At 43.7% G+C, this 24,728-nt stretch overlaps 1 protein-coding gene across 5 annotated transcripts; it reads right to left on the reverse strand.

Annotated features, from left to right (window-relative positions):
* Positions 1-1,777: 1,777 nt before the first annotated feature.
* On the reverse strand, positions 1,778-21,074 carry LOC133353408 (alpha-tocopherol transfer protein-like). Of its 5 annotated transcripts, none has more exons than XM_061569665.1 (8): positions 21,025-21,074; positions 19,562-19,679; positions 17,144-17,355; positions 14,607-14,737; positions 12,321-12,454; positions 11,084-11,277; positions 8,757-8,867; positions 1,778-6,620 (listed from the first exon to the last, which is right to left on the reverse strand). In XM_061569665.1, the coding sequence occupies exons 3-8, from the start codon at positions 17,336-17,338 to the stop codon at positions 6,342-6,344; spliced, it is 1,044 nt and encodes a 347-aa protein (XP_061425649.1). In that variant the 5' UTR covers positions 17,339-17,355; positions 19,562-19,679; positions 21,025-21,074; the 3' UTR covers positions 1,778-6,341. The 5 variants fall into 5 exon arrangements, with proteins under 5 accessions (XP_061425649.1, XP_061425652.1, XP_061425648.1 ...); XM_061569668.1 differs by having other exon boundaries at positions 21,018-21,057; XM_061569664.1 differs by lacking the exon at positions 21,025-21,074 and adding an exon at positions 20,842-21,010.
* Between the last annotated feature and the right edge of the window lie 3,654 nt (positions 21,075-24,728).

Below are 24,728 nucleotides of genomic sequence, written 5' to 3' on the forward strand. Positions count from 1 at the left end.
TTTTTTCACGATTTCTTAAAATATTTTGCGCTCGTGGTTTTCACTGCAAGTTTTGTTTCAAGTACGCTCGAGGAATTGGTTTAACGTCGGGATTACGAGTTTGTGGAAACTTAACGGGTGCACATTCAAACTGCTCCTTTGCTAGCAGCGTGTATTGTCAGTTTATTGAAGCAGCTATTCTTCTAAAACTAAGGCAACCGGTATTTGCTTTTTCAGGGCATTTTACACGATTTTATTCCATGCCTCTAATATTTATTGTGCCATTTTTATAAGTTCCCTGTTGCTGACCATATGTATATATGTACGGAACTGGTTGCAAACTGAAGTACAACGCAACTGTTTTGACTTGAGAAATATTATTTGCATATTCTGTTGAGTGGTGACAACAGGTTTGGCCATGATGCCATCTTGAATATTCTCTCTTGTAAACCTGAATAGTGGAGACTATTCGACACAATTTCATCATTGCTGCTTTATTAAATACATTTTCTTAAATATTTCTTATTGTGCTGTTCGACATGACTAACATTTAATGACATAGCTTTTGGTTTAGGATTTGTTTTAGAATTTGACTTCTTTGTGGATGTAAAATTAATCATGTGGAAAAAAAATCAGTAATTGTGTAATTGCTATTACTTCCCAATTAGTCATGCATAGAAAAATCAAATACCGGATGCAATTGTGCTTGTAGTACTGTACAATGAATAGTTTGGCTTCACTAATATGTGTAAATTGCTTAAAACTGTGATATAATTATAGTAGACAATTGTTATGTGGATGTTGCCGAGATTTTCGATCAAGTTGAAACAGTGTTGATTAGATGTTTACCATAATAATGTAGCAGCTTGTGTGAACAGTGCTGTGCTTTTAATGGTAATGGAGTGTTGGTTGTGATGTGTTTCGAGTGTACTGGATGAACATATGTTGTGTTACGTGTACGAACCTGTAGCCTCACGGTAGGTATAAGTGGCACTGACAAAAGTTGTGTTCGGATGGAATTTCTGCTTCAAGCATGCACTCTATTTAACAATAGCACCAGTATTAGATGATGCTGGTATGTACTGTATTTGCTCAGTAAACAGTAAAATATTCAAAACACAATGGTTATCACTTTGTATTCTTATCTGATGTACTCATCTGAGGAATATGAACTATATAAAAGCATGGCTACAAAGCCTATTACGTTTAACATACTGTTGCATCACATAGCATTTCCCATGAAATAAATGTGCAACAAAGGATAGTAAGAATAAAACACTGTAAACTGACATTATGACTTCTTTACAACAAGATTTTCTTCCAAGTACTCGTGATCATGCTTTAGCAGCACACCAGGCTATATTGTATATGTGGAATTATGGATTTGGCCGACTGTTACTGTGGCTACACTAAAGGTGGTTTGTCTCCTCAGATACAATCACGTTAGCGATATTAACAGCTGCAATTTAATTGCGTGTAAAACGCTTATGTAAGGGCTATAGACACCACTACATGGGTGCAATAGACAGCAAAGGCCTTTGGACCCATTGCACATGTCCAAAATATCCCTTTCGATCTGATTTTAGGTGAATGTGTGCTTCCGTTTCCTTTGTAAACAACAGGATAGCGTTTATGCTGTTTCATCGAGGTATAAACATAGCCCTTTGGAAGAACATTTAAAGCACTACGCCATTTTAACCAAAATGGGAATATCGCAACATTTCATTTGAAATATGATTTTGCTGTAAAAATAGTTTTTAAAAATACAATCATTTTCACTCCAGAATTTACAAGACACGGAGTCGCATTCATGCCCAAGGTACACCAACACAAAACAGGCTTCTGTTTTCATCGTATAGTAATTTAATGTGTCTATTTTCATAGAAATGCAGCATGAGCAAATGAAACTTAACCTGGGGGTGCTTTTCCATCATTTACTTCATAAAACAATGAAGATAAACAGCACAACATTTTGACGACCTTTAACAATTGGCTTGTTACTTTTCACAATCCAAAGTGGTGTTTTGTGCACTCAAGTTCGGAATGAAAACATTTTTACACAACTAGCACTGCATAAAATACAATATTTGCATCGTTTACACAATATAGTACTGTATATTCCTATAGGTTGAGACTAAAAAAATAAATGTTATTTTGCTTAAGAGTTTACATATATTAATCATTGGTTGGAGTGGTTGCGGAGCAATTTTAATGTTGCAATATAACCACACAATTCTCTGGACTTTCACACTTCCTCCCATCCACCCCCCTCTATTTTAAAGTGAAAATTTTATAATCTGGTAAGGTGTGCGCGAGTGATCGGATTTGTTTAACTTTATTGACACCAGCCACACGTTTGGCTAATCTAGATAATATGGTACTGTCGTTGCTACATTAGAAAAAAAATAATCTAGGACATCCAGTTTCGGGACTTGTTCTGGAGCGTCCCACTTTGAGGTGACATGGTGCGAACTTCATCACCTATGCTTGCATTGCACACGATAGTTACTGCTCTCATATGTAACCACTTAAAAGCGGTCCTACTGATGTATGACTATACTACACCCACAATTAACGTTATGGCAAAAAGAGAATATAGGTAAACTTACGATATTTCTCACGACCTTTTTGTGCCTACACATCACGTAAGATATACTATGCCGTAAATCTGTGGATAGGTTCATCTTGAAGTAGAAAGCCAAGCATTCTTAAAAGTCCGTAGACATGGTTCAGTGATGTAATTAAAATATAAGAGATAATGCTTATGTAAATTACAAGTAATTCATACATTTAGATTTAAGGCTTTCGTGACTGCAGGGATTCATATTCTTGGTTCTTTCGGTAAAGTCACGTAGAAGGGAAACAATGTTTATTATTTTATTGTTTCCCTTCTACGTGACTTTACCGAAAGAACCAAGACTATAACTCATACATGTCTACTCGAAGTCTTATGAAAGGTAATTTAGGACAAGTGACCAGGATGAATGGCGACTGACTGTAAATTACGTTGACGGAGGGAACACGGTAAGTGCTAGGGTCTAAGGGAGACCACATGGTCCAAGCGGTCATCAAACGCTGGACAGGATGGAGGCTATTTTGGTTTGAAGATACAACTTCCAGGAGATGGTGAAGGAAACAGTCATGCCTCCCAACAGCTCAAACGGCCAGTGAACGAGATCTTTAATGATGACGTCACCCTGCTGCTGCTCTATATAAGAACGGGAGACACAGCAGAGCCTCACCATTCTGGCGAATTGCCCGATGATGCTGGATGCAATTACCAGCGAAACGTCGTACTCAAATTGTAAATTGTTGTGGATTCACGCTTCAACACACCGGTGGGCTAAAGCAGTGAACTAATTGTCTTTTGTCAACTGTGACACTTTTTTACTGATTGGCCGTGTCGGGTGGTGGAGGGTTACGACACATTTATAAATAACGCCATCTAAACCCAAAAACGTTGATTATGAGATCTTTTTGTTTTCAGCTATGGTAAGGAGAGCAAATTATATGTTGATAGTAAACAGATTCACGTAGAATTGGATTTGAAGTGAAATTTCTGAAGGGCTGTTGTTCGCAGAACAAAAATAAGGGGTGTCTATGCGTGTAGGTCACTTACATTTGACAGAATCAATGGGAAATTAAGTGGAAAAAAATATTTTTTAATGTATAATTTAGTGCTCAGATAAAATCAATATAAACTTTACAAGACCCAACACCTCTGCAGGTTGGTTGGCCAATTTTATTATTACGCTTGTTTAGCCAGGACGACCTCAACGAGTCTCATGACTTTCAGTAGGGCCCTGCCAAGCATTTCGTAGGTGGCTATGATCATGTATATTCCAAATGTGTAATTTGCGGTGATTTTTTTACAATTTGGACCAAGACGCAGGCACATAATGGCTTACTCTTGCGAATCACGTTACAGGATCTTTAACTTAACATGTAGCCTTTCACGACCAATATTCATGAAAGTTACTTTGGGTTAGATCGCGTAAATATAAATGTGTCGTTAACCCACCTCCACCCGACACAGCCAATTGGTAAAGTTTGTCACCTAATTAACAAATTGTAAATGTTGCGGCTTTACGTGACAAACCTTACCAATTGGCTGTCGGGTGGTGGTGGCTTAACGACACATTTACGCGATCTAACCCAAAATAACTTGTATTAGAATCTTTAACATGCACCGTGAAAGCGGTCTGTGTGTATTTGTAAGGTTAATACCGCAGGAACAACCAGAGTGGTTCCTGGAGTAAAATCATGAACCTCATGACACAAGCGGGGAAACGCACTACCGCAGGGCCACGTCACCGCCCAATGAGCTGATAAATATATTTGGAAGTGGATGGCAGATGTTTAGAATGACACATTTTGTTACACGTTGGTAAAATAGCTAAGGCTTTCACATCCAAGGCTATCCCTGTCCAGTTGGTTGAAATATAGAGAACTCAACTGATTAAAAGCATTAATTTGCTTTTAAATATTATGGCCATAAGTTCGAACAACATTATACAGCAGGATATATGCGCGAGTGTATACATGAGTAAACATTGAAATGCCATTCAATTCAAATTAACAATATTGCTTAGCCCGCTCCTGTAAAAAAAAAAAAACTTACATTCTTAAGACTGTTCATGTGAGGTGCAAGTCAAGTCGTTGACCATATTTGGTCGATTTAACGGTGATCCTCGATTGAAACGCATACTTAAGAAGCAACATTTTCCCATATAAATGTCTAACTATACAGGACACTGGGGCTATTGTAAAATAAAATAAAGTATTACTGGTAGGAACCTCCTGGTTACACCAGCCCACAGGGGATTATTGTGTCCATCCGTCGTGCAGGGAGGGGCTGGGTGGGGAGGGGAGGGGCTGGGTGGGGAGGGGCTGGGTGGGGAGGGTGGGGCTGGGTGGGGAGGGGCTGGGTGGGGAAGGGCTGGTCACCCCGTGGTGCCCTTATAAAACTCAACGTTTAACCTACTCACGCCGGCTTGTGCCCGCCCTCAGTCGGCATATTTGCGGAATACACCACGCCGCCGTTGACCCTGGCCATTGACCGAGCAACCCAACGTTCCTACCAGCTCCCTCCGCAGGAATGTGTTTTATCAACAGCCGCAAAAAAATCCGTAAATATGCAGATGCAAAGGTAAGTAATTTTGTATTTTTGTCCAGGTTCGAGCTAATTAAGACCCTGGCGATACGGAGCAATGGAATCTCAAGTGTTAACAAATGCTTACGAGGCAGATATTTTAAGTGAGTAAACAATTATGTGGACCTGTTATGACCATTAACACTTAACTTAAATGCATCACTTTTGTTATTTATCCTAGAATGCTACCGCTAAGGCAATTGAAATTCAAACTAGATAATTAATGTAAGCCATTTTTTAAAAATGAAATGTATTATTGCATCTTTCTCTGCATTTCACGTACCTCTGGTTGACATTGGCAGGCTGCAAATAAATTTAGTGCCGTTTTATCGTATGTACAAGAAACCTTGTCAACATTTACAAAAGAACAGATTATATACACACATAAACCACTCGTAACACTGAAAACACAGCATCCACAATGATGTGTATGTTCCACATTAAGAATGTTGCCTACACCCTTGAACACAGCAAGCTTTACATGGCTAATATTGTAGCAATAGAATGGTGCATCAGGAATATAGCCGTAGTCATACAACTGCTTTTACATGTTCCAGAAATAATATGAAGCCAGTTGCTCACTGCTGCTTCGTACGTAAAAAATGTCATCATATGGACAATAGTTATTTCTCTATGCTTACAAAGACTCACGACACCAGGCACGAACTTTTATGGCAATCTTGACCAGGTCCACCTTGTAAACGAGCCCATGGTGGCTCCAAGTATTTACCTGATAAAATAAACTCTCCAACTCCAACCTTAGGACTATAAAACTATTTAAAATTCCTCCCAGCCAATAAGATTCCATTGGCTGAAAAAGACAATAGTTGTTAATTAGGATGTTAAATGGGAAGGGGTAACGCTGTGCAATTACTAATGATTTTCTCATAGTGTCTATGACAACCAGATCTAAAAATGTAACTGTGAGATGGTCAGACGTGGAGCAAACGAGCGTTGAATGATTGTGCTAATTGGCGATTGAGGGTATTGGCTTGCCACACATGGGAAAGTAGTTTTAATTTTCGCTGCAATGATTTACCATCTCAACGATGCTGGCTTATTGCTCCTCCAACACGGGCACAACATTAAGTTCCCAGGTCACCCACTGGCCCCCGCGGTAGGCCACGAATGTCAGTGCCAAACAACATTTGCTTGCTTTCGTATTATAATGCATTAAGTGGGACGCCCCAAGCTTAACTGCACGCCATGTTTAGAGTTTGGCGGAAGCCTCCTCAGCCTCGTCGCTGTATTGCGAAGCGGCCCTGCTTGTCCCAATCTGAAGCTGCTGTCCATCGGTCCCGAGCGCCGGCGTTGGTGCAATTGCCACGGGCCCCCCAAACTCGCGCAGGAAGAACGGCTCCCAGTCGAGCAGGGTGAGAGCCCAGCGCTGGGCGTCCAGGGGCCCAGCCGCCCCTCCATACTCGTTGGGCAGGACACCCGGGGGCAGGCTCCTGTGCAGCGAGCTCAGGTCAGAGCCGTGGAAGTAGTACTGGAGAAAGCAAGACGACATGGTCGATGGGTTTAGGCTCCGTTACGTATTTGCACCGGTGTGAATATGCATGGTACAATACCACAGATGGAGGTAACAGGATCTTATGACGATGTTATCACTCCCATAATACGATTGATCAAACATCCCAATGCGGGATCCTCCTGAAAATAAAAGACTCGGAGTTTCTCCAAACATCTAGTTTTCAAGCACATGCCAAAAATACAACGTAAACCAATAATCTGAAACCTGTTACATGCACAGTTTTTAAATTCACGCTCATAGAGACAAAATGATTCAGAGGCACGGGAAATCTCAAACAGGCGTGGAGATCACCAGAACCGATGGCAACAATTTCCCAAGCTTTGTGGTCACACACAGTACGCCCTCTATTTACGTTGCTCTTATTTACGTTGTCTCACTATAACACTGCCAAACGAATGAGGGAACCTAATTCTAGTTAAAAAATGCATTGATTCACTACAACGTTTTTAAAAATTGAAAAAAAAGCAAGGCAGTAGGTTTGGGCAGCGTGCGTGAGGACGCGTTGCGACAGCGCGGCGTCGCGGGAGCTCAAGCCTCACTAGTGTCTACATTTCAAAACGAACATTGCCAAAATAACATTGACAAAATAACATTGCCAAACTAACTCATTGCCACACTAACTCATCAACTCATTACCAAGCTGGAGCGTGCACAACATTCTTTGGCACGTGTTGCGACGGGTTCTGCAATATCAGTGCTTGCCGAGCTGGATTGTCTTCCGGTTGCCGAATTAATACATTATGAGGTTGCACTCATTACACACAAAGTGCTTGCCACAAATGAACTATGGCACCTTGCTGATCTCGTCACGGAGTAAAAACTATCACGTAAACCCAGTCATCCTAGCAGTGCCGTTTGGGTAACCATCGAACAAAGATGGTCACTGCATCGCACACTTTCCGATGCGCTTCTAAGGCTGTCTGGAATGCTCTTTCCAATATCAGGAAGCCACTGGAATTATGGACTTTTAAATCTAGATTGAAAACACATTTCTTTAGAAATTATTTTTGTGTTTAGTTTATTAATTCCCCGCACCTACGATTAGCACGGTTAGCTACGTACGGTGCGCAAAAAATTTAAACATACATACTACTCCCCTATACCCCTACCCTAACCAGGCATCTAAATACAATGTCTGCCACAATCTCTGGTATCTGTATTCATGTATATTATTGATTTAAACTTCTTATATAACGTCTTTTCGGGTACTTAATATTTTTTCTGAAAATTTTGACCAAAGAATTACCCCTAGGAACGTAACCTATATTATATCATTGCGTCAAGATAAAAAAAATATTTACGTTGTTTTGCGTCTTCCAGCGACGTAGCCCCAATGTAAATAGAGGACTTACCCGATTTGGAAGGCTGGCAATCACTATGAATGGGTGTTTATACAACAACAAACACCCAAATATGTAAACAGTCTTCTACAAGGCTCGTGAGGCTTTTCTGACCCGCCCCTCCAGACATCTATGAACGAAGAGCTTCACAGCTCATCAAATTTCTCCAGGATAAATAAAGATTGAGATTTTCTGCATAACAATATTTTTTTAACCTCCACCCACAACGACCATACACTGCAGCCATGTAACAATGCATTGAGTCAACCATAACAATTAAATATCACACTCGGGATATAAGCATCATGGTGTGTGTTTAACAAATTATTTTCAAATCATACATGTGCATGTAACTATTTCCCATGACCCATATGCTGCAATGGTAGAGAAAGAATGTATTCTGGCTGTCGCCTGATGATGCCAGTTGTAATTAATGGCGAAATGTCACACTCAGATTGTAAATGTTGTGGCTTTGCTCTGCAACACCGGTGTGCTGTACTAGTAACGAATTGGCCACGTTCTGTTTACGTGACAAACCTTACTAGTTGGCTGTGTCGGATGGTGGTGGGTTTAACGACACATTTATATTCACGCGATCTAGCCCAAAAAAATCCCTGTATTATTAAAGAATGTATTGCCGAGTTATGATCCTGATTCAAGACAAATAAATCGTGAAGGCAAATCATAATACGCTTGATATAGTGGTTATATATGTACATGCGTGTTGTAGGGTAGTTGACACTGAACGAACCCTCTTCTGGAGTTTTTCCTTCAAGAAGGGCTTCACAATGGCAAAGATGGCTTTCATGATGATCGGTTCATTGAAAATGTTGACGGCTTTCACCCTCACGGGAAACGCATCCTGAAATAGAAACGGGCGAAAAAAGAAACCTGTCAGATGTAAACGTGCAGCCCCTCCCCCGCCCTCATTCCTCCCCTGCGTTTGGTTCATTACTTTACTCCCGTTTGCCTTTGTACGTCGCGCTAGGCATCACACCCCCACACTCTCCCACTAACGATACGTCCCTCCAACTTGCTCCCCACCAGACGTACTCTCAATCAAGACACTCACACAGATTACCACCCCATGAGTCACCCAACCTCCGCATCACACACCACACCCCTTACAGCCCCGCTTGCCTCCCCCACGACACTCATCAAAGCATCACCTGTCCACTGTGTCTCTTCCTACACGTTTATCCCCATGTGGAATCCTGACTCTATTATGCTCCAACTCTTTGTGTTCCCCCACGCAACCCAATCTGAGTGTACGCTGTGCATTCGACTAGTTATTTTTCCCCTTTCAAGAAAATACTCCTGGGAAAACATTTCAACGTGAGGCCCTGTAATTGCTTCCTTGCACCACTGCTGTACATCTGTGAAAAAGAGCTTTATAGCTCATCGGATTCCTCCTGCAGTATAAATAAATATTATGATTAGAGGAAACTCTAAAAAGTGTCATTTGGGCCTCATCTGCCACGCTGGCCAGACACATTGTAGGAGGTGGGAGCATTCTACACTTGAACTCACCGCACGTGACCTGCCAATTCGCCAATTGTGGCGTACCCATCATCGTTGGTGTACGGTGTTTTTTCTGCAATATTTTGCTGTCTTTTCTTGGATTTTCTGTTTGCACTTAGTCAAATATTCATTTAAGATGTTTTTTGTTCATGTTTTAGTTTTTTGTTTGTTGCGGTTGCACCCGATTCAAGAGCCGAATGGCTCACAGGGCTATACCTAATACATGAACTTGAACTTGAACTATACTGCTGGGTGGAGGAAGCTGCTCGAAATGCGGCCCATTGTTTCAACTGCCGTGCCGAGAGAATGAATCGGTGCCCTCCCGTCAGGTCAAGTACATTTTAGTTTTGCTTGCACACGCGGCGCCTTTCTGCCACTCAAAGTGCCATCCCATTCACACTCAAACAAAAAAATGTAACATTCTATACAATACGAATGTGTATATATATACCGTATAAGCTATCTATAGTTATTTAAATATAAAAAATAAGCAAGTTTTGGCTGTGAGTTAGTTGTTGCAAGTGCTGGGTGCTGACCATGAGTCCATGATAGCATCCCTTATACTGTAGAACAACACATTATTTATGAGGCATCTAACAATGCCTGGTCAAACCTTTTACATAAGTGATGCATTGGACAATGGCCCTCCTTCAGAGCAGCAGTAGAACGGCCAATTCCTTCTTTCTCCCGGCATATACGAGTAACAGTTTAAACTCTGCCATTTGGATGGGTGTGGTGGAGGCATAGATACATGTACTCCAGTGACAGGAAGGCAGGCTTGGTGGATCATGCAAAGATGGAGGAGTCACAACTACATGAGAAAACCAACTGATAAGGAACCTGCAGAAAGCAGCAGAGCAAGTAGGTTTCATACTGAAACTGTGGGGCTATGCTGATCAGCAATAAAGGGCAATCAAGTAACATCTTTCGTCGTACAATAATTAGATTAGCTCTGTGTACCTTCCCCCTAATTGCCAAATGACCAGAGTGCCCAAGTAACGTCAAATAGTCCCACGATCCACCTGGGTTATGGGGGCTATAAGGCACCACGATGGGGAGATGTTAACTACCTCGCCTGGTGTAGCAGGAGGGCGTGGGTTCGAACTTGACCATGACGCCTGCTGTATATTTGGAGTTTGCATGTCTCTCTCCCCGTGGTCGTGTGGATTTTTCTTTCGGGTCCTCCGGTTTTTCCCTCCACACTTAGAAACATGCGTTTAGAGTATTTGGCTGCTATCAATTTCCACATGATAAGCCACTTCATTGAGCTATCATTTGTAGCCAGATCCCTTCTGAAAAAGAGCTATAAAGCTCAGTGGGCCTTACCTAGTAAAATAAAAAAATAGTTTTGTTTAGTTGCAGTGGATTGACAAAGGGGCTCTACTTGTCCACGTATATGCCGCATACAAGACGTACGGCCTTCTTCTTCTTCTATATTGATGAATAGCAACAATTCTACGTTGAGGCGGTCGAGCCAGACCATTGTGTAAGGAGCACCGGAGCTCTGAGAGAGAGGCGACTACGACCTGAGACCGAGACGGGCGGCGTGGAACCGACCTGCAGCACGGTGGCGACGCGGCGCGCGAACGCGGGCCCCAGGTGCGAGGCGTGGGCCAGGCCCAGGCCGGCATAGTCGGCCAGCACCACCAGGCCGCACACCTGCGTCTCCTCCTGGCGCACCAGCATCTCCAGGGTCATGTAGAGCACGCGCAGCATGTCCGTGGCCGGCGCCACCGCCGGGTTCCACAAACCTGCGTGTGTCGGGCACACGTGCGGCAACCACCATCAGGACTCTGCTCAAGCTGCTGCTGCCATGATACCATATTGAAAGAGGCTCCAGTCCTTGAACTTTCCGCAAGACCCGCAGCGTCTCTGTAGCGTGCTTCACGCACGGCATGCCAGGGTGCCCTATGGTCAAAAAGACTCCCGACAATAACATCTATCTAGCAATCAAATCTAACTCGAGGATAAGCTTATGTAAAGCCGATTTGTCTTACTTGAAAGATGCGACTGTGCCTGCGTTCCTGACATAAACTGGTGACAGACTTCCAGAGGCAGGGAACGTAACAGCTTAAGGCCCTTGTCCCCTCCTGATTTTAAACAAATCACAACCTTAAGACTTTTGACTCTTGCCTTGATCCAGGCTCAATTGGAACACAACTTTTAATTCTAAAGCTAACCATAGTACAAGCATTCATTCTTGCCCTAACCGTATACTTAACTATAGTTTTAACCAGAGTCCCAACACAAAATAGAACACGGGTCTTAATCATAGGCATAACTATTTACCTAACACAAGCGTAATACAAAAGCAAAACCTAAGCCTAACCATAACCAAATGCATGCCATGCTGCAATATAGCAGCATGGCACTGCATGAAATGACGATGGCATGGGGAGGCCTTCATCCATCAGTGGTGAGAACGTGGCTAATGATGATGATTATGACACAGCCTCCATTTCGAATTGGCTCACATCACTCAATGCTAGGACTTCTCAGCCTCCAGTTCTCACAACCGACAAAAGGTGCTGGTTTCGCTTTTACAAATCATCAGCTGCGGACATGTAACGGTCTAGTTTGCATTTAAATTAACATTGGTATAACGAAGTCGGTCGCGTGGGAAGACTGGCATTAGACAAACCCTGCTCTATACCAAGACCAACCCAAAGTCTGGGGTTTCTCAATCAAATGACATCAACATGTTGCATGCAAGTTTAACCGTGTGACAAGTGTTTTCTCTGGTGGGTTAAGCAATGCAACTCTCATCACGGGGCTGTGTGGAGCCCTCACACACCAGGCCGCAGGACGATGATCCTCCGGCCCTGCGCGTCTGGCTGTGGCAGCGCCGTCACCACGCCAGCTTCCAAGACGTGGCGCACGCTCGACGGGTAGAAGTTGACGAACACGTCCGGCCAAACGCGCCGACACCTTCCCAAGCAAAAATTGGCAATCAAAAACAAAGATCCCCTGTATAGGCCTGAGCAGATTTTTGGGGCAAGTGCTGTTAGCGAGTGGCACCTATGAAGCCTGGCACGGCAAAAGAGGGGGTGGGTGGCAAACACCACGCCCGCCCGCCTTTGTTTTTATCTCCAGTGGTGATGTTTACACACCAGGTACTCATTTGAGGCTGAGTCAACCTAGGGGAGGTACATGACCGGTTCAGATAATCGTCACTGGTGTTGGCCCTGAGCGAGAATCGAACTTTGGTCGCTGGGCTAGTAGCAGTGTGCTAAACACTACACGACCACTTCCCGAAAACGACAATCACCACCACTATCTCCACCACCACCTCCTGAAGCCGTCGGCACAAGTGTAATTTCGCTTAAAAGAAAACACAACTCAAAACACAAATAGCTCTTATCTACCAGATAATTCATTATTCTAGGCTGTGTCCGATGCTATCCAACACAGACAGCCAGGCACAGCTCAGTACACCATTACGTGACGAAAACTATGTTTTAGTTAATCAATAGTAATGTCACTAAAGTGTGCTATGGTGGTCCAGAAAGTATTTTTTTCTCACTAACAAAGCTTTTCACATTTGCATTGAATCTTCTTACATGTCATTAAGTGCATACAAAAGTTAATGGAATTTGATTTTGCTAGGTAGCTCAGGGAGTGAAGCTACACTGCTTGGAATTCTTGGGGTTGAATCCCAGGCTCCTACTCAAAGTAATGTTTTCACAGGACACATTAATGACCAGCGACACCATCACCACCACAGCCCCGTTTCGACCTTCCACAGAAACAGTGAGCAGCACTTACCTGGGTCCACACAAAGCACAGATGATGTGGATGCTTAATGCACAAGTGCAAAATAAGAGACTCCTGTGTGTGAACTGGAGCTATGAGCATGCAACTTCACACTGCGCCAAATATAAGGTGACGGGGTGGGTACATCTGCAACTCACCAACTCTCAGAAAAAAAACTACTAATATTTAACAGCTCAATTACTTAAAACTGAATCTGTAATCGATAGTTGTTCTTCATTGGCCATAGGAAATCATCATATAATGGTCTCAGCCTAGTAGCCAAATCCTGCATATAACGTGACATTGTGTAAATTGTGTTTGTTTGTCTCACGTGTTCTAGTGCAGTTGCTGTGGACGTTTGCGTACACACAAACACTTGTGCACGTTTGAGAGCGTAGGGCAACTCACTCCGCGTACAGCATGAACAGTACAACCCTGTTTGCTATAAGAAATGCCTCTGTTTAAATACACTGTTGCGTTTTCCTCTAAGGGTTGTTCTCCTCAGCAAGGCCTTGTCTGTAGTGAACGGTGTTTTTAAAATGATTCATACATTGCACTTTTTTTGCATTTTTAAAAATAAATGCAAGTGATATATAAATGAAAACGTACAAGTGTCTGAAATGAACTTATTTACATGATGTGGCCTATATAGAACACACAGATGTGGAACAATCATTGGTGAAAATAACTTTGTTAATGACATAGATACTCCATGCATTTTGTGTCTATGGGTGCATGTGCATCTTGTATGTATTGTTTCAATCGTTTTGTGATTAAAACAAACAAGTGCATAATGAAGGCAGTTTATGAGCTCAAGTTGAAACACTGGTCAATACATATCATTATATTCATAAGGGTTACTTAGGGTGCTTAATTATTTGGTCATTTCAAAAGGTAAAGGTCCAGCCCTGCAATTGCTTGCTCATGCCACCGCAAGCGGAAGGTACCCCAATAGAGGCAGCTTTAGAGAGTTAATGGCCTCCTCTTCCACGCTGACCCGACAAATTGCAAAAGATGGGAATACCCACATCGTGTCCTCGCACACGCAACTCGGCATTGATTGAATGGTGTAACACATTCATATACCGCTCGGTGGGTAGAGATGCCGAGACAATTGAATAAACTTTCTGTTCATTTCAACTTGGAGATTAAAGTGGCGACCTCTGCATTGGAAGTCGTGTGTGTTCAATATTCGTATTCTATTATGGCAGCTTCATTTTTTTTCTTTCACATTGGTATGTGCGTCTTCCAAAGACACGTTCTCTATGGGCTGCATTGGGATCTACGGATGAAATGTGCCATACAAATGCAATTTTTGTTTTAGTACTTATAGTAGTTGTCGATGAGAAGCAAGGCCTTGTCATAGTCGAACTTGCGAGCTCGGAGAAAACGAAGCAGAAACCCGTCATCGGTGGGCGCCGGAATCTCTGGATGTTCCTTGAGCATATCACGCAAGGCCTGCACACACAGAATCATCAGAATATGCATTTATCCTGGAGAAATCCGATGAGCTACGAAGCTATTTTCCACAAATGTCCAGTAGGGGCGAGTGAGAAAGTTACAGCAAATAATACAAAAATCGATCCGAGTGCAAGGTATCAGAAAAAGAAGCAAATCAGTCAAAAGAAATACATCAATAAATAAGATAAAGTACAGAAATTTCCAAGCTTGGGCAAGGCAGCAAAGCAACAGCAAAAAGAGTCCCAGACCACATCAAGAAAATGCAGTCCCTCACTAAAATTGACCTATCGATACATGGGTAAGGATGAAAGTTACAAATAACATTGGCGAATGCAGTTGTGTGCAGCACTAACCTTCTTCTCTTCAAGATATTATTTGAACGAAGATTGACATCACATGCAGACAGTGGCACTCAGTCGTCCAGAGCAAACAAACGTTGACACAACTAACTCATAGCCATAACTTGCTTTTAATATATCAATATTTGTTACATTATAGAATTGTTTATTTTTATGTTTAATGATGTAATGGCACTTTGGGTGGTAGATTTGTGCCAGAAAGACGCTGCACATTCACTTGACTATTGCGTCAAATAATACAGTAAAACCTTGGATTGCGAGCATAATTCGTTCCGGAAACGTGTTTGTAATCAAAATCACTCGTATATCAAAGCACTCGTATATCAGTTGTGATCACGTGACACTCGGCAAAGCGTATACGTACTACTCGTATTTCAAGACCTCACTCGTTCAGCAAATTAATGATTATTTTAATTTTTTGCTCGTCTTGCAAAACACTCACAGACCAAGTTACTCGCAATCCAAGGTTTTACTGTATAGGGAAAACTTCAACTGCTCTCACAGAAACTAATCGTAACTTCAACTAGAGCTTCCCAAGTGTTTTATCTGAACAATGGTAAATAACTGGAGAATAACCCGCTGGGCTTTTCGTAGAAGAGCGCGTGAAAGCTGGTCACAAGGCGGCAAAGTGCACACGCATTGTTTTACCGTGTCACATTGTTTTTACCATGTCACGTTGTTTTTACCAAGTGGGACTGTCAAACAAACACCGTGACAGGTGTTGCAATAAAACGTTGGCCGCGATGTCATACGTACCACCACATTACATTGGCAATTAACACAGGAAGCCAATACAAATCTGTGAGCCCACTTAAACAAGGTTGGTTGTTCACATTACATCATTTCACCGAGAAGTGTAGAAATTAAGTAATTTGGTCACTACTTACATACCTCTACAATACTTTTTAAAACTATGCTGTCTACTTAGAAACAAAAATATGTATTTATTACACATCACATCAGCCACACAATATTCTGCGAGTACATAATTTTAGCAGCATTGGCGGAACACAAGCAAACTCTGGACTGGTTGTGTCAACAGTATATCATCAGCGGTCAGGCTTGCTGGAATCAATGCTGATGAACTGCCAAATGTTTATAGGCCCGGGCGCTCTGTTAGAAACGGGTCCTATTTCGATGCAAAACTACATAATATATAACACAACGTAATAATTATTGTCGTTGTGGACTATTAGATGAATCCTTTCCCGTTTTGATTACGTTAGTTTACGTCATCGGAATGGAATTGATTCCGAACAGAAACAGAATCGGAAAAGACCATGCGGGAGGGTGTGTGCCACAGTTTGGTCCCAACTATCAAAGTGTGGTCGTGTCGCTACATTTCTCTGCAGTAAGTACAGTACAATGCGTTTAAATACAGCAGCGCTACGCCGCTCTAAATAAAATGAACGCGATCCGCTTGTGCGTTCCAAGACTCTGCGGTGAACGGGACCCACCCTGCAGTTTGGAACGGGAAAGAATCAGTTAAGACAAACAAATATTTGCCGTGTGCCAATTACATTTATTTATTTACGTGGGAAAGGCACAGAGAGCATCAAGTAATATTTTTCGAGGTTCTTGCTTTGAGACATTTGTAAAAACAATCCATTATATTTTGGAAAGGAACCAGAGTGTCTGGAAAACTTATTTTAATTCTTAGATGGTTACATTCATAACGGGCATTTTATTTCCAGCCCTTTGTTAAATCACTGTTGGATGAAGGCCTTTCCATGCATTTTTGATCGTGGAAATTGTCTGACCATATTTTACCATACTGGTCAATGCGGGTTGCTTGAAACCCCCAAAACCTTGTCACGGATGTTAGCCGTGTCTGAGCTCAGGTCACTGGTGTCCTATCCTGTATGTATGTTGAAATTCTTTCGCAGCATACGTAGCCAAACTGTGCTAATCGGAGGTGCGGTTATAGCTCCGTGTGCCAACCACTGCACCGCCACTTCACATCCACATTCATGAAATCCACTCAAAAATTAATGAATGAATAAACACAATAAAGGAATGAATGGGAGGGTTGACAGATTCACACCTGAATGTCCCGGAGGCGCCATTCGGGCTTCTCCTGCAGCTCCTGCCTGGCCACCTCCACCAGATGAGGGGAGAAGCGGCACACGTAGGTGCCCTCCGTACTGGGGTCTCCCACTCCGACGGGGCCCAGCTCCGTGAGCCCCATACCGTCTTCCATTGCCTCCATTCTCCCCGTGCCCGTCCTATAGCAGGACATTGCGAGCGATTCTGGGGCTGCATCCAACATGTGGGGGAGATTGCAGTGGGGGGGGGGGGGGGAGGTTAAAAATGGCATCAGAATTAGTACACAGCACTCTAAGTGGCATTCACCTTCATTAATGTCACAAACTTATCCAGGAAAGCCTCATTGAGTGTCAATATTTTTTTTAAGGAGAGGTCATTATTGAGATGTTTGGTTAATACTATTAACAGATCATTTGATTGTGGGAGGAAAGCAAAATATTGAGAGAAAACCCACACATGCTTGGGAATAACACTCCGAGGTCTGCAAATATGGGTTAATAGGCCATTATCTATACCGCCATCTCCTGACCATCTGGCAGCCCAGTAGATTTGAGAATTTTACAAATTTAAGCATTACATGAACCCTCATCTCCACACTGAATTGGGCATGAGCCATCATGCCTGGCAGCCACAAGTCAGTGATGATGCCCTACTGGATATATGTGAAAAAGAGCTTCATAGCTCGAGGCTAAATAACAATAATAACGATTCTAAAATACCACACTCCTGTGTTGGGATCAGGACGATAGGATATGTCTCTCCAGAGAACCACCACTGATGACTTCCCAGAAAGTGGTGCTTATTTTATTTTTGCTTGAGGAATAGTAGAGTCATTTTGACTAGGATTTGAACTCAAATGTTCCAATGGTGGGTCAAGGACTTTAACCAGATCTAACAGCTTGATATAGTAGAGTCATTTTGAAAAGGATTTGAACTCAAATGTTCCAATGGTGGGTCAAGGACTTTAACCAGATCTAACAGCTTGACATATATAGAAATCACGTGCTATGCGTAATTTCCTGCCAGAAATTATGCCTCTTGTTTATTCACATTTATATTAAAATAAAGCAATAACACATTTAATCATATAAAATTACTTACAACACCTAATGCTGTTAAAATCTGGTCAGTATTACATGTAAGAAAACGATCCTTGAATGCCTGAAGTGGTAACATGTCACCATTACAATTCCGTACATTAGAGTGTAAAGAATTGCAACTGTGCATTATAAACACTATGCACATAATCCCAGTATGTGTGCACATGAACCTGAGTTTGTCAGTGCAACAACTGCCGATCAATCGACCTGTGGCAGCAAAACCTCTAGTCGTAAGAACAATGGACACATTAGCCCATTCAGATCCATTAATAGCTGCCATTAGGCCTGATATAGCTATCTACAGGTCAACAATGTCTAATGGGTACACAGCGCTCTAAGTGGTACAAAGGGAAATTTAAGGCTGAGAATCATCATGTCATTGTGTGAGCTACATGTGCAGCTCTTACTCCATTTCATCATTTATGATTACTGTGCAGGTCCCAATTCTTATTTTACCCTATTCTCTCAAGAAAATCTGTAAGTGAATACTGCTTGGGTTTACCATGCACTGTGGCGAAGTGGATGATGCACAAAGCATGGCTACAATACGCTGCACGTTTGTGTAACGTGTACAAGGCATAACGTTGCTACTTCAAGAAATATATACAACGCATATCAAACTAGTTAAAACTACAGCACTGTAATAACAGAGATATTTACTGTCACTGACAAAACTTCCATGAGATTGATTGTTGCTGTATGAAAAGCATCAGTCAACCACATCCTTATTTTCCAGTCGAATTTAGACACATTATAAACGTCAATTTCCAAAGAAGAATGACAGTGAAAACCTACTATTATGAAGCTCGTATTAATTTCTGTAACCGTATAATTTAACAATTTTAAATCTGAATATGCACGCATTAAGGGATTAATTATTCAACATTTGCCCTTTTTGCACACGCTAAAAATGCCCATTCATGTCTGGTAATGATAGCACGGTAACTGGATTCAAATAAATATCAACCGTATTTAAAATTGCATGCAACAAAGTTAACCTAACCAATGGTGTACATGACAGTTTAACAATTACCATTCAGGTTAGTCTGAACCATCAGAGCAAAATGTCAGCAACAAATGATAAAATCATGCCAGGAGCACATTTGTTTAGACACGTGGACCAAACTCGTAACATGCCAGCAGACAAGCCACACCATACTAACAACTGGACATTATTGATCTTCTGCCGGGGAGAGGATGGGAAAGCCCTGTGAGTTATAACAGGACTGACTTTTTTTCAACTCATTGATAAATCATGCTCGTCAAGCAGGCGACCTTTTCATGTTTGTCAATCACTATCGAGTGACATCAGTTACCTTATTTACATGTCAATTGCGTGCCATCCGCCAATGCCTTGATGTGAAGGTCAGCACCAAGCTGAATTCCCGTTTTTAGGCCTTCAGCAAGTGTATTCATCCACCAGTTGCCAGCTCACTGGTGAAAAGAATATAAAGCAAGGTAAATGATGTGGGATCTCTCCAAGAACAATGTGCAGACAAATAACTCAGAAAAGCATTGGTAAAGCATTGGTAAAGCAGTTCAAGTATGATTCTCCTTAATAGAGGTCGTTGGGTTAGATCGCGTCACTCGTAAGGTTTATCACAATTAGTAAGGTTTGTTTGTCACTGTACACAATTGAGATGGAGGCATCCCATTCATTGACTGCCACTCTTTAACACATTCCTGCGGAGGGAGCTGGTAGGAACGTTGGGTTGCTCGGTCAATGGCCAGGGTCAACGGCGGCGTGGTGTATTCCGCAAATATATCCGACTGTGAGGGCGGGCACAAGCCGACGTGAGTAGGTTAAACGTTGAGTTTTATAAGGGCACCACGGGGTGACCAGCCCCTCCCCACCCAGCCCCACCCAGCCCCTCCCCACCCAGCCCCTCCCTGCACGACGGACACAATAATCCCCTGTGGGCTGGTGTAACCAGGAGGTTCCTACCAAAATCATCACCGAGTCTCATGATGCTTCTTTCAGTAGGGTTTTGCGAAGTTTTCGTAGTGAGGGGGTGGTCATTTATATCTTTATTCCAAGAGTAGTTTATGGGTAAATTTTCCCCAAAATGCATGTATTTAAACGTGCCAATATTAAATGATGAATAACAGTATTGTCCGCGAGATGATAACAGCGCACAGAATTAGATACTACAATCCAGAAGAGTATTTGACATATACCCATGTCTGTTTACATATTAGTACAAGTCAGCCTATTTTTATGTAACTTCAAATTGTCTTGTTACGGGGAGCGGTGGCGCAGTGATTAGCGCAGTGAGCTCCGAACCCGGCGATCCAAGTTCGATTCCAGCTCACGGCCAATATCGGTGACAGCGAATATTTATGAACCGGCCCTGGGCTTCCCCTAGATCGACTCGGCCTTCAACGAGTACCTTGTGCGGTGTATAAACATCACGACTGGGGAGACAAAGGCGGCCGGGAACAGTGCTGGCTAAACACCCCCCTCCTGTCCCGTGTCGTCGGCCTTCATAGGTGCTCGCAAACAGCACTTGCCCTGACAGCCTGTTGTTAAAGTCTACACACGAGGGCACTTCGTACGTGTTCAATGACGTTGATAGCGCACTCAAACCACGGGGACCTCGCAACCAAAACGGACCGGGCCTGTTACGAAATCTCGTGGGCACGCCGCCTGCGAGGCAGCGACGGAGAGAAGGCGACGCGAAGTGCCGCAGATTTAAAGAAGAATAAGAAGAGCAGCAGCAACAACAACAACACTTGGCGCAGGGCTGTAAAGACGAATGGTGAATGATTGACAGCTCACGGAGAGACGCGCCGCTCCTCCACCACAGTTGCCGCTTCCGCTTACACGCGTGACGTCACGGCGAGAGGAACGTGGGGATGACGTCACGCCGAGAGGAACGTGGGGATGACGTCACGCCGAGAGGAACATGGGCATGACGTCACATCGAGAGGCACGGAGGGGGAGGGGAGTGACGCCACGTCGAGAGGAAAGTGGGGATGACGTCACGTCGAGAGGCACGGAGGCGGAGGGGAGTGACGTCACGACGAGAGGAACGTGGGGATGAGGTCACGCCGAGAGGCATGGAGGGGAGTGACGTCACGTCGGAGAATCACGAGGGGACGATTGTGGGAGGATGACGTCACGGCAGGGACGACACTCCGAGGGCCACGGGGGAAGAGATTGCGGGGTTGACGTCACGCTGAGAGCTCGGGGGGTGACGTCACGCTGAGAGTTACGGGGATGACGTCAGACCGAGAAGCAAAGGGTACTAGACTGCTGGGGTGACGTCACGTTGAGAGCCACGGATGACGTCATGCCAAGTCACGGGGGGATGACGTCACGCCGAGAGCCACGGGGGGGGGGATAATTCGTGAAAAAGGGCCCCTGCCCGAAACGTTATATTTTTTTACATTTAAGGCAATGGCATTAACAAAAGTGTTGAGTTATAGGAATAGAAGGGCCTCTTCTAACCCTGGTTGAAATGGGAATTGCATCGAACTAAGACGATGATGCTGATGGTTGTTTTGTTGAACTCGCTGCAGAGTGCGATCCACAATGCAATTTGCAAGCAACACGTCATCATTGTTTAGTCTGCGTACAAATTAGTTCATACTCTTTGGTTCTTTTGGCAAAGTCTCCGTCGGTAGAAATAAAACAAAAATAAATCACGAAGCAACACAAGCCATCATCATCAGGTGAAAATCGCCTTGTGAAGAGAAGCTGTCACCAGCAGCAAGAGTTCAAGTAAGGTAGCTGAAGTGTTAATGGGGTGTTATAGTATAAAGGTAATCAATAACGTGGCATGTTAAAGGAAATCAACTTAGATTAGCATGTTGGATTATACTGGTAGGAACCCACTGGTTACACCAGCCCACAGGGGATTATTGTGTCCGTCCGTCGTGCAGGGAGGGGCTGGGTGGGGAGGGTGGGGCTGGGTGGGGAGGGGTGGGTGGGGAGGGGTGGGGTGGGGAGGGGCTGGGTGGGGCTGGGTGGGGGTGGGTGGGGAGCGGCTGGGTGGGGAGGGGCTGGGTGGGGGTTGGAGGGGTGGGGCTGGGTGGGGAGGGGCTGGGTGGGGGTGGGGGTGGGTGGGGAGGGGCTGGGTGGGGGTGGGTGGGGAGCGGCTGGGTGGGGAGGGGCTGGGTGGGGCTGGGTGGGGAGGGGCTGGGTGGAGAGGGGTGACCAGCCCCTCACACGGTAGGACAAACACCTCAGCCGTGGCAGATCACTGTTACAATTCAGTGGGCTCACATGACATTGACTTCTCCAAGACAGAGGTTCTCTGCAAGCCATCTGGCTATCATGAGAGATTCGTTCATGAGGCGATCCACATATACAAACACAGAGACAATTTCAACCGAGAAGATGGATTCTGGCTTAGCAATCATTGGAAGGACGTAATAAACCATTTCGGATCTTAACTGATTGTGTTCACCTTCTTGTTTCTTTCGGTAAAGTCACGTAGAAGGGAAGTAATAAAATAATAAAAATAAAACATAATAAAACATGATGATTGTGTTCACGTTTACGGTGACTTTCAGACCACGTTCCACTCACTGGCATGGTGCAGTGTGCAGAGTAATGTATGGTGTCGTAATTGTACAGTAAACATATAGCAGTATGATACACATTAGGGTGGGTAGAATAATACATAGTGTTATATTAAAATGGATAAGGCAGCAACTGCAGCAGCAGCAAGTGCAGCAGCAGCAGCAAGTGCAGCAGCAGCAAGTGCAGCAGCAGCAGCAACTGCAGCAGCAGCAGAAACTGCAGATCCCTTTGATGCTGTTAATCCTGCATAATGCACATGCATATGCAGTACTAATCACATTCCTGCATTTCCCATAAATATGCTAAATTCCTTTTGATATGCAAATTCCTTTGTCAATGCGCCCAGCTTATATATATGCTCCAAGCTCGTGTGCTGTTTCATTCAGACTCTGTCGCCTCGACGGACCTGGTTTTCACCTGAGGACGGCTGCTTGCGTTGTGGCCGAAACGTCGTGAGAATTGTTTTATTATGTTTTATTTTTATTATTTTATTACTTCCCTTCTACGTGACTTTACCGAAAGAACCAAGAAGATGAATCCCTGCAGTCACGAAAGCTTTAAATCGAAAGTTACATGCTAATTTATCACATTAACATCACTAGTCCCGGCCACTTCTTTATGACCCTTGGGCTACACACATTTCAAACCTTTGAAAACAGTCTGCCACAGCAGCAGACCATGCTTTCCCACCTGATGACGGACGCTTGTGTTGCGCCCGAAACGTCGTGATTTTTTGTATTTTATACCTACGTGACTTTACCGAAAGAACCAAAGAGTATTTTATAGCAGCTACATAGCTCTGAACGCATGTTGATTCTAAATGTGGAGGAAAAAAACCAGAGGACCCCTAAAAACATCGACGAGGCCACGGGGGAGAAAGACACCGCAAACTCCACCTATATAACAGGCTCATAATAAAGGTTTTTGGGTTACATCGCGTTAAATTTCGATTTAAAGCTTTCGTGACTGCAGGGATTCATCTTCTTGGTTCTTTCGGTAATCCTACAAATGTGTCACGTTAACAAAAGACAAATAGTTCACTACTTTAGCTCGCCGGTGTGTTGAAGAGTGGATCCATAACATTTACAATTTGAATAGAACATTTCGCTGAAAATTACATCCAGCATCTCCGGGCGATTTGCCAGAATAGTGAAGCCATCCACCTGCTTCCGGTCTTAAATAGTGCAGGACGACGTCATCATTGTTGAACCCCATCAGGATTCGAGATCAGAGGCGGAGGTAGGGGGTGGAGGCTTGCGACGCATTTATAAATAACGCGATCTAACCCTAAAACCTTTATTATGAATAATACTGGTCGCGAAAGCCTACGTGTATATAGCAGGCGTCAGGGTCGAACCTACGACCTCCTGCATACCAGACGAGGTAGGTAACATTTCGGCCACCGCGGCGCCCCAGTCGAGCCATACGCCGGTTTCCAAAATAACCGCCCAAGCTCTGCGATCCTCTATGCATTAAGGTTGTATCGACCAATGAGTGCTAACATATGGGAGGAAACCAGAGCACCGAGAGAAAACCCAGGCGTGTGAGGGAGGGAAAAACTTCCATACAGGTGCTGTACTGCCTTCTCCTGGCAAGCCTGGGTATACGACTCCTCAACGCCCACGGGAATGGGGAGTTTCGCAACATTTGTGCGATCCCACCAATCATCATCCCCGCATTGCTGGATTAGGTACAGGTGTGTGAAGTGCCACCACCGCCCAAACGCTCCCAAATGGCTCTGTCTGGCATTGCCAAGCCACGTTACTGAATCGTGGACATGCACAGAATTTGTTTTTGCCGTGGTCTCAACAGCCTTGTGAAAAACATTTCCAAATTGCAAGAGCATTTTCGAAACATGTAACGCATTCTTTAACGGTGGTTTTATATAAATTGCATTTTATTCATGGGCTAAGAAAACAAACTATTATGCTGCCACTTTTGGGTGGGGGTGTATT

Source organism: Lethenteron reissneri, chromosome 43 (genome assembly GCF_015708825.2).
Source record: "Lethenteron reissneri isolate LAM-NWPU_2019-01 chromosome 43, ASM1570882v1, whole genome shotgun sequence".
NCBI lineage: Eukaryota > Metazoa > Chordata > Hyperoartia > Petromyzontiformes > Petromyzontidae > Lethenteron > Lethenteron reissneri.

Excerpts from the sequence above, each read along its gene's own strand:
- LOC133353408 (XM_061569665.1), bottom strand. The coding sequence starts at position 17,338 with ATGTCCTGCTATAGGACGGGCACGGGGAGAATGGAGGCAATGGAAGAC. Across the intron at positions 8,868-11,083 it reads GCGTCGCCACCGTGCTGCAG|GATGCGTTTCCCGTGAGGGT; the intron begins GTCGGTTCCACG and ends TTTCTATTTCAG. Across the intron at positions 6,621-8,756 it reads AGGAAAAACTCCAGAAGAGG|TACTACTTCCACGGCTCTGA; the intron begins GTTCGTTCAGTG and ends TGCTTTCTCCAG.